General features: G+C 40.4%; 1 protein-coding gene across 4 annotated transcripts in view; it reads right to left on the bottom strand.

Annotated features, from left to right (window-relative positions):
- The window catches only part of TTLL6 (tubulin tyrosine ligase like 6), a 46389-nt gene that overhangs the window by 10493 nt on the left and 22978 nt on the right, over positions 1–12918 (bottom strand). For all 4 annotated transcript variants that reach the window (XM_019982640.2, XM_070773311.1, XM_070773312.1 and 1 more), the window contains 2 exons: positions 12376–12553; positions 11152–11433 (listed from right to left, as the gene is read on the bottom strand). In XM_019982640.2, coding sequence (XP_019838199.2) covers positions 11152–11433; positions 12376–12553 — 460 coding nt within the window. The remainder of the gene's footprint in view (positions 1–11151; positions 11434–12375; positions 12554–12918) is intronic.

The following is a 12918-nucleotide window of genomic DNA, read 5'->3' as shown; positions in this document are numbered from 1 at the left end:
AATAAGCCACAGGACTGGAAAAGGTTGGTTTTCATTCCAATCCCAAAGAAAGGCAATGCCAAAGAATGTTATTTGCACACATCTCACATGCTAGCAAAGTAATGTTCAAAATTCTCCAAGCCAGGCTTTAATAGTATGTGAACCGTGAACTTCCAGATGTTCAAGCTGGATTTAGAAAAGGTAGAAGAACCAGAAATCAAATTGTCAACATCTGTTGGATCATAGAAAAAGCAAGAGAATTCCAGAAAAACATCTACTTCTGCTTTATTGACTATGCCAAAGCCTTTGACTGTGTGGAGAGACAGGAATACCAGACCACTTGACCTGCCTCCTCAGAAATCTGTATGCAAGTCAAGAAGCAACAGTTAGAATCGGACATGGAACAATGGACTGGTTCCAAATTGGGAAAGGAGTACATGAAGGCTGTATATTGTCACCGTGCTTATTTAACTTACATGCAGAGTACATCATGAGAAATGCCGGACTGGATGAAGCACAAGTGGAATCAAGATTTCCAGGAGAAATATCAATAACCTCAGATATGCAGATGATACCACCCTTATGGCAGAAAGAGAAGAACTAAAGAGCCTCCTGATGAAAGTGAAAGAGGAGAATGAAAAAGTTGGCTTAAAACAACATTCATAAAGCAATTATCCTTCAATAAAAAATAAATTAAAAAAACTCAGCATTCAAAAAACTAAGATCATGGCATCCGGTCCCATCACTTCATGGCAAATAGATGGGGAAACAATGGAAAGTAACAGACTTTATTTTCTTAGGCTCCAAAATCACTGCAGATGGTGACTGCAGCCATGAAATTAAAAGATGCCTGCTCCTTGGAAGAAAAGCTATGACCAACCTAGACAGTGTATTAAAAAGCAGAGACATTACTTTGTCAACAAAGGTCCGTCTAGTTAAAGCTATGATTTTTCCAGTAGTCATGCATGGCTGTGAGAGTTGGACTATAAAGAAAGCTGAGCACTGAAGAATTGATGCTTTTGAACTGTGGTGTTGGACAAGACTCTTGAGAGTTCCTTGGACTGCAAGGAGGTCAAACCAGTCAATGAATATTCATTGGAAGGACTGATGCTGAAGCTGAAACTCCAATACTTCGGCCACTTGATGCAAAGAAGTGATGCAAAGACGCTGATGCTGGGAAAGACTGAAGGCAGGAGTGGGAGAAGGGGACGACAGAGGATAAGATGGTAAGGATGGCATCACCGACTCAATGGACATGAGTTTGAGCAAACTCAGGGAGTAGGTGATGGACAGGGAAGCCTGGCATGCTGCAGTCCATGGGGTCACAAAGAGTCAGACATGACTAAGTGACTGAACTGACTGAATAGCAATAAGATATCTGCTGCTGCTGCTGCTAAGTCGCTTCAGTCGTGTCCGACTCTGTGCGACCCCATAGACGGCAGCCCACCAGGCTCCACCGTCCCTGGGATTCTCCAGGCAACAACACTGGAGTGGGTTGCCATTTCCTTCTCCAATGCATGAAAGTGAAAAGTGAAAGTGAAGTCGCTCAGTCGTGTCCGACTCTTAGTGACCCAATGGACTAAAGCCTACCAGGCTCCTCCGTCCATGGGATTTTCCAGGCAAGAGTACTAGAAAACTCTTAAATATTAGAAAATTAAACAATATACTTCTAGATCACCCATGGAACAAAAATGAAATCACAAGGAAATCAGAAAAATATTTCAAACAATGATAAAAATGCAATATATCAAAATTTATGTTATGAAGATAATCTGGTATTTATAGGGAAATTTGTAGTGCTAAACACTTATATTAGATAGGAAGAAAGGCTTACAGTAAATAATCTAACTTTCTACTTTAAGAAACTAGAAAATGCTGATAGAATTAAACTAAAAGCTAAGAGAAAAAAGGGAAATAATAAAGAAAACACTGGTCTTCCCAGGTGGCTCAGTGGTAAAGAATCCTCCTGTCAAGCAGGAGATGCAGGTTTAATCCCTGTGTCAGAAAGATCACCAGGAGAAGGAAATGGCAACCCACTCCAATTTTTTGCCTGGGAAATCCCATGGACAGAGGTGCCTGGTGGGTTACAGTCTATGGAGTTACAAAAGAGTCAGACACGACTTAGCAATGAAACAACAAACAACAACACTAGAAAAGCAATCTGCTAAATCACGTCAGTCATGTCCAACTCTGTGCCACCCCATAGACAGCAGCCCACCAGGCTTCCACTTCCCTGGGATTCTCCAGGCAAGAACACTGGAGTGGGTTGCCATTTCCTTCTCCAGTGCATGCAAGTGAAAAGTGAAAGTGAAGTTGCTCAGTTGTGTCCGACTCTTAGCAACTCCATGGACTGAAGCCCACCAGGCTCCTCCATCCATGGGATTTTCCAGGCAAGAGTACTGGAGTAGGGTGCCATTGCCTTCTCTGGAAAAGCAATAGCAATAGAAAATAAATAGAAAGCAAACTGTAGAGAAAATTAACAAAGCCTAAAATTGGTTCTTTAATAAAATGAATAATCTCATACTAAGATCAAAATAAATAAAGAGGAAATATAAATGCTTTTATCATCCATGAAAAAGGAGATATCTGGATGCATCATGCAGAGATCAAAGAGATAAGAAAATTTAAAACAACCAGAAGGGACAGTAGTTTGGTTCTGATTCTAGCTAAGATGAATTAAGCATATTGCATCTATCTCTCCCATAGGCTATTCCTATAAAACCTGCACAGAAAGCATGCATAGAACAGTTATCTGACAATTCTGAAAAGTAAATAGTAGCAAGCAGATTGAGGAAGATTTGAGGAAGATGAGAATTCAAAGCACCAGCAAGTCAGCAGTGCTGTGCTTAGTCGCTCTGTCGTGTTCCACTCTTTGAGACCTCATGGACTGTAGCCTGCCAGGCTCCTCTGTTCATGGGGATTCTCCAGGCAAGAATACTGCAGTGGGTGGCCATGCCCATGCCCTCTTTCATGGGATCTTCCCAACCCAGAGATCAAACCCAGGTCTCCCACATTGCAGGTGGATTCTTTACCATCTGAGCCACCAGAGAAGTTTACTGTTTTTTCCTTCAGTATGCCCTGACTTGAACTCAAAGCAACTCAAAATTCAAAAGTGGGTACTGGGGAATATTCACTATTTTGTTGTATTTTTTTAGATTCTACATATAAGTGATATCATCCAGTATTTGTCTTTCTCTGACTTAGTATAATGTCCAGGTCCATCCATGTTGCTGCAAATGGCAAAATTTTGTCCTATTTATGGCTAAGGAACATTCCTTAGCCAGCTAAGTAATTCCTTAGACAGAGAAAGCCCTAACAGAACCTTTTAGTTGTGGCTCTTCTTTTTTTCTTTTCTCTACTCTCTTTGCCCCCATATCCATGATGAAAGTCCTGAGGTGGATTCCAGTACTGAATAGAATTCAGTGATTAACAGAACTAGTATACAGAAATTTAGTAAGAATATAGAAGAAATGAACAACATCAGCAACCGAATAAACCTAATTGACCCACTGCCCAATAGCAGCAAAACAGATACTCTTTTGAAGTGCACATGAAACATTCTCCAAAAGAAACCATGTTCCGGGTCATAACATAAACTCTAACAAATTTTAAAGAACTGAAATCACATAAAGTGTGTTCTCTGATGATATGGAATTAAATTAGAAATCAATAACAGGAAAACCCCCAAACAACTGAAAGTTAACACATTTCTAAATTGCCAAGATGTGAAAGCAACTTAAGTGTCCAGCAACAGAAAAATAGATAAAGATGTGGTATAACCACACACACACACACACACACAAAAGAACGTTCCTTAGCCATAAAAAGGACCAAATTTTGCCATTTGCAGTAACATGGATGGACTTGGAGGACATTATGCTAAATGAAATAAGGCAGACAGAGAAAGACAAATACTGTATGATATCACTTACATGTAGAATCTAAAAAATACAACAAACTAGCAAATATAAGAATAAAGAAGCAGACTCACATATAGAGAATAAACCAGTGGTTACTAGTGGGGACAGGGAAGTGGGGAGGGGATAGGGGAGTCAGAGGTACAAACTATTAGGTACAAAATAAACTACAAGGATATATTGTACAAACGGGGAATTGAGACAATATTTTATAATAACAATAAATGGAGTGTAACCTTTAAAAATTATGAATCATTATATTGTATATCTATAATTTATATAATATTATATAGCAAATATAGTTCAATAAAAAACACAAAAATAAATAAAATTTTAAAAATTAAAAAACAATCCACATTTCTAAATAACCCAAGGGTCATAAAGACAATCTCAAGTGAAATTAGAAAACATTTTGGACTAAATGAAAATGAAAATAGATCAAAATTCATGGTATCTAGTTAAAGTTGTTCTTAGAAAGAAATTTATAGCATGAAATGTGTATATTAGGAAAGAAGGTCTTATTCAATATTCTAAATGTCCCCCTTAAGAAATTAAAAAAGCAAAAATAATCCAAAGCAAACAGAACCTAAGTATTAGTGACAAAAATCAATGAAATTAAAAAATCAGAAAATAATAGGAAATGGGAAATAATAATAGAAAATAATTGGAAAATAATAGAAAATTAAAAAATCCATGGAAACAAAACTCAGCCCTTTGAAAAGAATACATTGATAAACTCTTAGTGATACTGACCAAGGGGGAAAAAAGTGAAAGAATAAACAAATTACCACTATCAGGAATGAAAGAATGTATCACTACAAACTCTGCAGACATTAAAAGGATAATAGGAAACTACTATAAACAACTCTTCACATATAAATCCAATAACTTAGATAAAATGGACCAATATTTTAAAAACCACAAACCACCAAACTCACTCAAAATGGAATACATAACTATTAAAGACATTTAATTATAGTTTAAAATATTACAAAAAAGAAATCACCCGCTTGAGATCATTTCACTGGAGAACTCTAACTAAATACTTAAATAAGAAATAATGACAATTCTACACAATCTCTTCCAGAAAACAGAAGAGGAGAAAACACTTCCCAATTTATTTTATGGAGCTAACAGACAAAAAGAAACAAACCATAGACCAACATCTCTGATGAACACAGACAAAAATCCTCAACAAAACGTTAGCAAATTGAATGCAGCAATCTGTAAAAAGAACAATACAACATGGCAAAAGGGTCTTATATTCCAGGAATAAAAGATTGGCTCAAGATAAAAAATTAATCAACATTATATACCATATTAACAATGTAAGTAGAAAAACTTCTATCAATTGGTACCAAAAAAGCACTTGACAAAATTCAATATCTATTCATGATTTAAAACAACTCTCAGCAAACTAGGAATAGAAGTGACCTTCTTCAAGCTAGTAAAGAACATTGTCAAAAACTACAAATAATGCCATACTTAATGATAAAAGACTGAATGTTTCTCCTTTAAGATTGGAAACAAGGCAAGGATGTCTACTCTCTCCTCTCCTATTCAACACTGTGCTAGAAATCCCAGACAGGCAATAAGGCAAGAAAAAGAAATAAAAGGTATGAAGATTGAAAATAAGTAAAACTGTCTTTATTTGAAGATGACATAACTGTTTGATAAAAATCCTATGGCATCTATAACAACAACAACAAAATAAAACTTTAATAGAACTTATAAGGCACCTAAGCAATTCAGTGAGAAAGGAAAGTCCTTCAGTAAATAGTCTTGTAACTAGATGTGCCTAAGGGGATAAAACCCTACTGCCCATCACCTAGCACACTCAAAAGTTAATTTGAGTTGGATCATGGACCTATACACAAAGCTAAAACCATAAAGCTTTCAGAAAAAAACTAGGGAAATATCTCTGACACGGGAGTGCATGAAAACTTCTTCAACAGGACACAGAAAGCAATAACCATTAAAGAAAAATTCATAAGCTTCATCGAAATTGCTTTTTCACTAATCAAAAAACACTATTAAGAAAAAGAATAGGTAGGTTTCCAGAATATATAGAGTTCCTACAACACAACAGCAAAACAAAAAATCCCATTTCTTTGTATATATTCCCAGAGAAAAACATGGCCCGAAAAGATACAGGCACCCCAGCATTCACTGTAGAACTGCAGTGTTTACAATGGCCAAGACATGGAAACAGCCGAAATGTCCATCAACAGAGGAATGGATAAAGAAGATGTGGTGTATATATATTTATACAATGGAATATTATCCAGCCATTAAAAAGCATGAAATAAGGCCGTTTGCAACAACATGCATGGACCCAGAGAGTGTCATACTGAGTGAAGTAAGTCAGACAAGGAGAGGTGAAATTATCATATGACATCCCTTATATGTGGAATCAAAAAAGAAATGATACCAATGAACTTACTTACAAAACCGAAAGAGACTCACAGACTTAGAAAAGGAACTCATGGTTGCCAGGGGGAAGGGATCGTTAAGGACTTTGGGAAGGTCATGTACAAACTTCTATATTTAAAGTGGATAGCCAACAAAAACCTGTTGTTTAGCACATGGAACTGTGCTCAACGTTATGTGCCAGCCTGGATGGGAGGGGGCTTGGGGGAGAATGGCTACCATGTATATGCATGGCTGAGTCCCTTCACTTGTTCACCTGAAAGCATTACAACATTGTTAACTGGCTGCACCCCAATACAAGATGTTTTTGGTGTTAAAATTTTTTTTTTTTTAAATCTGGGACTTCCCTGATGGTCCAGTGGTTAAGAATCCACCACGTGGGTTTGATCCCTCGTCAGGGAACTAAGATCCCACATGCTGCAATGAGGATCCCCTGTGCCACAGCTAAGACCGAATGCAACAAATAAACAAATATTTTTTTTTAAATCCCATTTCTTAAAAAGGAGAAAGGCAAAAACTTGAACAAACTCCTCATAAAGAAACATTCATGAAAGAAACATACTTGATGAAGTGCTTGACATGGTTAATCATCAAATTAAAACTGAAATAAGAAATCACAACATAGCCATTAGAGTGGCTAAAGCTTAAAAGACAGCACCAAATGGTAACAAACATGGAGCAATCAGTACCTTCATCCATTGTTGGCTGAAATGTACAAAAGCTATTATAATCACTTTAACTAAAGGCTTTGGTGTTCTTATAAAGTTATACATAGATCTACCCTTTGACCTAACAATCCTTCTCGTAAGTAGCTATCCAAGAGAAAAGAAAACTACGTCCGCAAAAAGACTTATATCATAAGACCTTTAATCACAATAGCAATAAAAGAATAAAAACTAGGGACAACCCACATGTCCATCAACAGGAGAATGAGGAACACACTGCCGTGTATTTGTACAATGGAACACAATTCAGCAACAAAGAAGAACAACGTACTGATGTCTCCAACAACATGAATCAATCTCACAGATATAATACTGAATTAAAGGAGTCACACTCAAAATAATATATACTATATTATTCCATTTGCACAAAATTCTAAAATAGGCAAAACTAAGATGAAAAAAAGAGTCAGGATAGAGGCTGCCTTGGGGAGGGATACAGGGAGCAAAGGTTAATTGCCTGGGAAAGGCCAGAGGGAACTTTGGGGAAATATCAGAAAGTTCTATATCATGACAGGGATATGGATCACACGGGTGTATTTATTTGTCAGAACTGTACAGCTAAAACTTAGCATTTTAATGCATGTAAAATTAATCTTAAAAAAGAAAAGAAAAAGTAGAGCTCAATAAGAATAAAAATAGGACATAGAATGAGATAAATAACCCAGTCACATTTAAACAAATTTTAAATGCTTGCATTTAAAAAAATCTCTTCTTTACAAGGAAACATATAAACAAAAGATGGTGGCTAGGTGAATGGAGATGAGCATAGGGACAAAGTGACAAGTAGATAAACCAAACAGGCAAAGGCTTTGAATGAACCAAGTATAGTACAACATCCTGAGCCAATGATTTTGCTCAAATCAACATGAAATCCAAAAAAAGAAAAAAAGTGAATTTTTGCTAGCTGCCTTATTTTGTAATTTCATCAGAGTTAAGCAGTACTGCTTTAAGTCTTAGGTTAAAGTACTGCTTTAATTCTTGGGTTTATGCAAAACACACACACACGCAAGGGGGTGGGTCTTAAGAAGTAGCAGTAACATTAAAATAATAGCTAATGCTTACTGACTCCTGTGTGTTGAATACCACTTGAAGCATTTTTGTGGATCCTTTCATTTAATCCTCATAGTAATCCATTGGTAGGTACTATGATGAAAATTCCATTTTTTAGGTGAGGAAACTAAAGCTTAGGGAGACTAGACTGACTAGATGGAAGTCATGTATATAATAAAATTGAGACCCCAAGAACCCAACAGAGGCAGCCGGATTCCCAAAGTATACTCCTTACTCTTTATTATTATAGTAAAAAAAAAACCCTCATATAACATAAAATTTACCATCATAACCATTTTTAAGTGTATAGTACAGTAGTTTTAACCATATGCACATTGTTGGGCAACAGATCTCTAGAATCTTTTTAATTTGCAAAACTGAAATTCTGTACCCATTAAACATCCTTTTTTCGCCCCACCCAGCAGCCACTGGCAACCACCACTCTAGTTTTTGTTTCTAAGAGTTTGACTACTCGAGATACCTCATATAGGTGGAAGCATGCAGTATTTGTTTTCTTGTTTTTGTGGCTGGCTAATTTCATTTCGGAGAAATGTCTATTTAAACCTTTCCTTCCCCACCCCACTTTTTTTCTTTCCTTTGGCTGAATCACATGGCTGGCAGGATCTTAATTCCTGGCCAGGGACTGAGCCTGTGCCCTCTGCGGTGAAAGCATAGAGTCCTGACCAGTGGGCCACCAGGGAAGTCCCCGCCTTTGCCCAGTTTTTAATCAGGTTGTTTGGTTTTGTTGTTGCTGTGTGTTGTAAGAGTTCTTTATATATTCTGGATATTAATCTCTATCAGATATACAATCTGAAAAGAGTTTCTCCCATTCCAAGGCTGTCTTTTTATTTTGTTGATTATTTAAGTCTGATGTAGTCCCACTTATCTATGTGTGGGTTTGCTGCTTGTACTTTTGGTGTCATATCCAAGAAATCATTGTGAAATCCAAGGGGATAAAGCTTTGAAGCAAACTCTCTTTAAGATGTTTATCAAACTATGGGTTGCAAGCCTACCACTAGGTCATGAAATTAATTTAGGGAGTTGTAAGTGGTATTTTTAAAAGAAAAGACTGAGTCACTCACTATATGCAGCATGGCTAAGCACTGTTTTAAACTCTTCTCCAGTTGTAGGTATATATATTTGATGGACTATGAAATAAAATGAATTTCTATTATGGGCTCTGGTTAGAAATTTGAAAAACACTGCACTGCTTTATACTGCACTTGGACCAAGTGAAGGGCCAACAGTGCTGAAGATTTTCCAGTAGAGTCACCACATAGCTCGTGGTTGGCCTAAAAGAACCTGTGTTAGGACTCTCAGTACCACATTTATGTGGCAACTTGGTTTCTACAAAAAATAGAACATCAACTGTCATGTGAAGTTAATATTTTGTGCCCATTTTATTGGTGCTGTTTGCTTTGTTTTTTAATTAATTAGTTTTTGGCCAGACTGGGTCTTTGGTGCTGAGCACAAGCTTTCTCTAGTTCCAGGGAACGGGTGCTTCTCTTCTTTGTGGTGTGTAGGCTTCTCTTGCTGCAAAGCATGGGTCCTAGAGTGCGCGGGCTTCAGCAGTTACAGCTCACAGGCTCTAGAGCATGAGCTCAACAGCTGTGCTGCACGGGCTTAGCTGCCCTGAAGCCTGTGGGATCTTCTTGGAGCAGGGATTGAACCCATGTCCCCTGCTTTGGCAGCAGGGATTGAACCCATGTCCCCTGCTTTGGCAGGCAGATCCTCAACCACTGGACCACCAGGAAGTGCTTTATTTTGTTTTGTAGCTGTGTAAGAGTTATAAGTTTCCCTGGTGGCTCAGTGGTAAAGAACCTGCCTGCCAATGCAGGAGACACAGGAGACACTGGGTCTTCCCTAGGTCAGGAAGATCCCCTGGAGGAGGAAATGGCAACCCACTCCAGTACTCTTGCCTGGGAAATCCCATGGATAGAGGAGCCTGGTGGGCTACAATCCATGGGGTCGCAAAGATTTGGAAACGACTGCAACAACTTAGCATGGAGCAAGAGCTATAGGTGGGCTTCTCTGATGGCTCAGATGATAAAGAATCCACCTGCAATTCGAGAGATGTGGGTTCGATCCCTGGGTTGGGAAGATCCCCTGAAGAAGGAAATGGCTGCCCACTCCAGTATTCTGGCCTAGAGAATTCCATGGACTGAATAGTCCATGGGGTGGCAAAGAGTAGGACATGACTGAGCAACTTTCACTTCACTTCAAGAGTTATAGGTATAAAGGCTTTCTATCTGATCTTATGCTTGTATATATTAAAAAAATAATTTGTTTACAGTTGGAATCTGAAAGAGGTTTCTTTCCATCAAAAGGTGTCCATACATCAATGGAGTTTGAAACTCCATTGTTTCAAATGGAAATGTTGTTGAGGTGGTATACTGGGTTCAACAGCTCCCTAAAATTTATGTACACCCACAACCTCAGAATGTGACCTTACTCGGAAATAGGATCTTTGCAGATCTCAAGTTAAAAATAAGCTCATTGTGGATAACAGTAAGCCCTAAATCCAATGACTGGTATCCTTATACCAGTCAACACAGAGGAGAAGCACAAGGAAGAAGTCCATGTGATGACAGAGGCAGAGATTGGACAGCAACCACCAGAATCTAGCAAGAAGCAAGCAAGGATCCTCCCTAGAGAGGGGAGCATGACCCTGTCAACACCTTGTTTTCAGATCTTTAGCTTCTGATCTGAAGAATAGATTTGTGAGAAGAGATTTGTGTTTCAAGCCACTAAGTTTACGGTAATTTGTTACAGCAGCCCTACAGAAACTAATACAACAGATGGTAACCTGCCCCAAAGAGGGCATGCATCCTTTCTAAAAGCCCTATACCATAGGTCTAGACTCCTAGCAGGAGTGTCGTTCCACAACTTGGACTTCACAAGTGGGGAAATCGAGGCCTGAGAAGGGAAGGCAGCTTACTCAAAGGGCCATAGTAAGTCAGGGGCGGAGAATGGACCAGAAGGCAAGACTCCCACCACTACCCCACCCCACCCCAGCTCAGTCCTCAGGGGAGGCAGACTGCTCTACTTACCACAGTGCTGGTGATCGTGTTCACTGCAGAGGTAGACTTGGCTTCCTTCATTTTGGAGATGGGTTTACTGAGCTCTGGCCTGGAGCAGCTGAGAAGGCTTGAATTCCTCAGGTCAGGTACAGAGCTGTAAGGCCTTGAAGATGAAGGCTTACAGAGTGCTGGATCAGCCTCCTCTTTGGGGGCCTCCTGGTCAAGGCTGCTATCTGCTTCATTTTTCTCTGTGTGTCTGACACTCGAGAGCAAGTCAGGTGTACCGGACACCAATAGCAATGGCTGGAGATACTGGGAAGAAGGAAACCAAACATAGAGCCCATGGGAACCAAGCTCTGTCCACTTCCAGATCATCTGCACCCAACGGTAGGTGCAAAGGAGATCAGGAGTAGAGGAAAGCAATCTGAATCAGTCTCTCTAATCCAGGGCTCTTAACCTAGGGTTCAAGGACACCCCTAGAGGGCTCATGGATGGCTTCATGGGGCCTTTGAACCACTTACAACTGCAGTTACTTATGGCAAGAGATTCCATAGCTTTTATCAGATTCTCAGAGGGTCTATGACCCTAAAAAAATTATTCCAAAAAAACCCCTCTAATCCTGTCACTTCAGGTAAGTCTTTAAGAAGGAGGAGAGAGACTGAAAAGTCAACTGAATCTTTCCACTGAGCAGGAAGAGAGAGCTAGGCCAAGAAGGGGGTTCCAGAGACTGAGATCACGGGACAACTGGACAGCTGGCTCCAGCCTGGAGGCCAGTCCATACTTGGAGCAGAGAGCAGGCTGGAAGGACCAGCTGTGTTCTGCCCTCCATGTAGTGTTCTGAGGCCCTGCCCCCAGAAGTTCTTCCCTGTAGCCTCCTCTCTCAGTTGTGCCCCTGGCCTGCAGGAAGGGGGCATTCCAACCTAAACTGGAGTTGGGGATCATGAGTAGGGTAGTCCTAGAGCCCACTCCCACATGGGGCTGGTCCTCAGCCTCCCAGCTGCTTTTACTCCTACTGGAGGGAGAAGTACAGAACAGCGCAAGTCCTCTCTGCCTGGATGGAGGGATCCTCTGAAGGCCGCGGGGCTCCTTGTGACTTCCAGGCCCCCTTCCTGGGGCCCAGCCCTCCATGCAGCCCCCATTCCTTCAGTGTTTCTGAGCTCTCAGTAGGGGTCTTCTCAGCATCCCCCCCTGGAAAACTGGCCCCAGCCGGGGAAGTGTGCTGGGCATGCGCGTTCCCCTCCCATCCACGTTTACTTGTTTGGAGGTCTGGCTGGTGGTAGTCTTGCATTTCTGCTGTCGTTTCTGTCGCAAGCTCTGCCAGCTCTTGCCTCTCGCTTGCTCGCCTGCCGATTCCCCCTGCATGTCTACCCTCTTCTGTTTCATTTGGAAGGATTTTTTCTCTTGTTTCAGTCTCAGCTCCTGGATCAGCTGCCTGCCCAGTGAGGAACAGTGAGTATCACGCAGGTTAGGGATGGGCTATGAATATTATGGACATACTTCTTGAGGGGCAGACAAGACTGGTCAAGGAGGGGCAGTGCTCCATCTTCCCTGCCCCAGTGTGTCCAAATGATTGAGAGTTCCAAAGCAAGAGACGGAGGAGATAGTCCTTCCTCCAACCACACCACTTCCCGTCTGGGATTAGCCCAGGGAGAGATGTGGTGGGGGCAGCACCCTACTGTACCACCCCATCTCCCTCCTCCCTTCCCAGTATGCCAGATCACACAACCGACAAGTGCTAGGGAGAGGGTCTGGGTAGGAGGATAAAATCAGGGGCTCCCACATCCAACCCCTTCATAT

Source organism: Bos indicus, chromosome 19 (assembly GCF_029378745.1).
Source record: "Bos indicus isolate NIAB-ARS_2022 breed Sahiwal x Tharparkar chromosome 19, NIAB-ARS_B.indTharparkar_mat_pri_1.0, whole genome shotgun sequence".
In the NCBI taxonomy this organism is placed as follows: domain Eukaryota; kingdom Metazoa; phylum Chordata; class Mammalia; order Artiodactyla; family Bovidae; genus Bos; species Bos indicus.
This window is presented reverse-complemented; position numbering and strand designations above follow the sequence as displayed.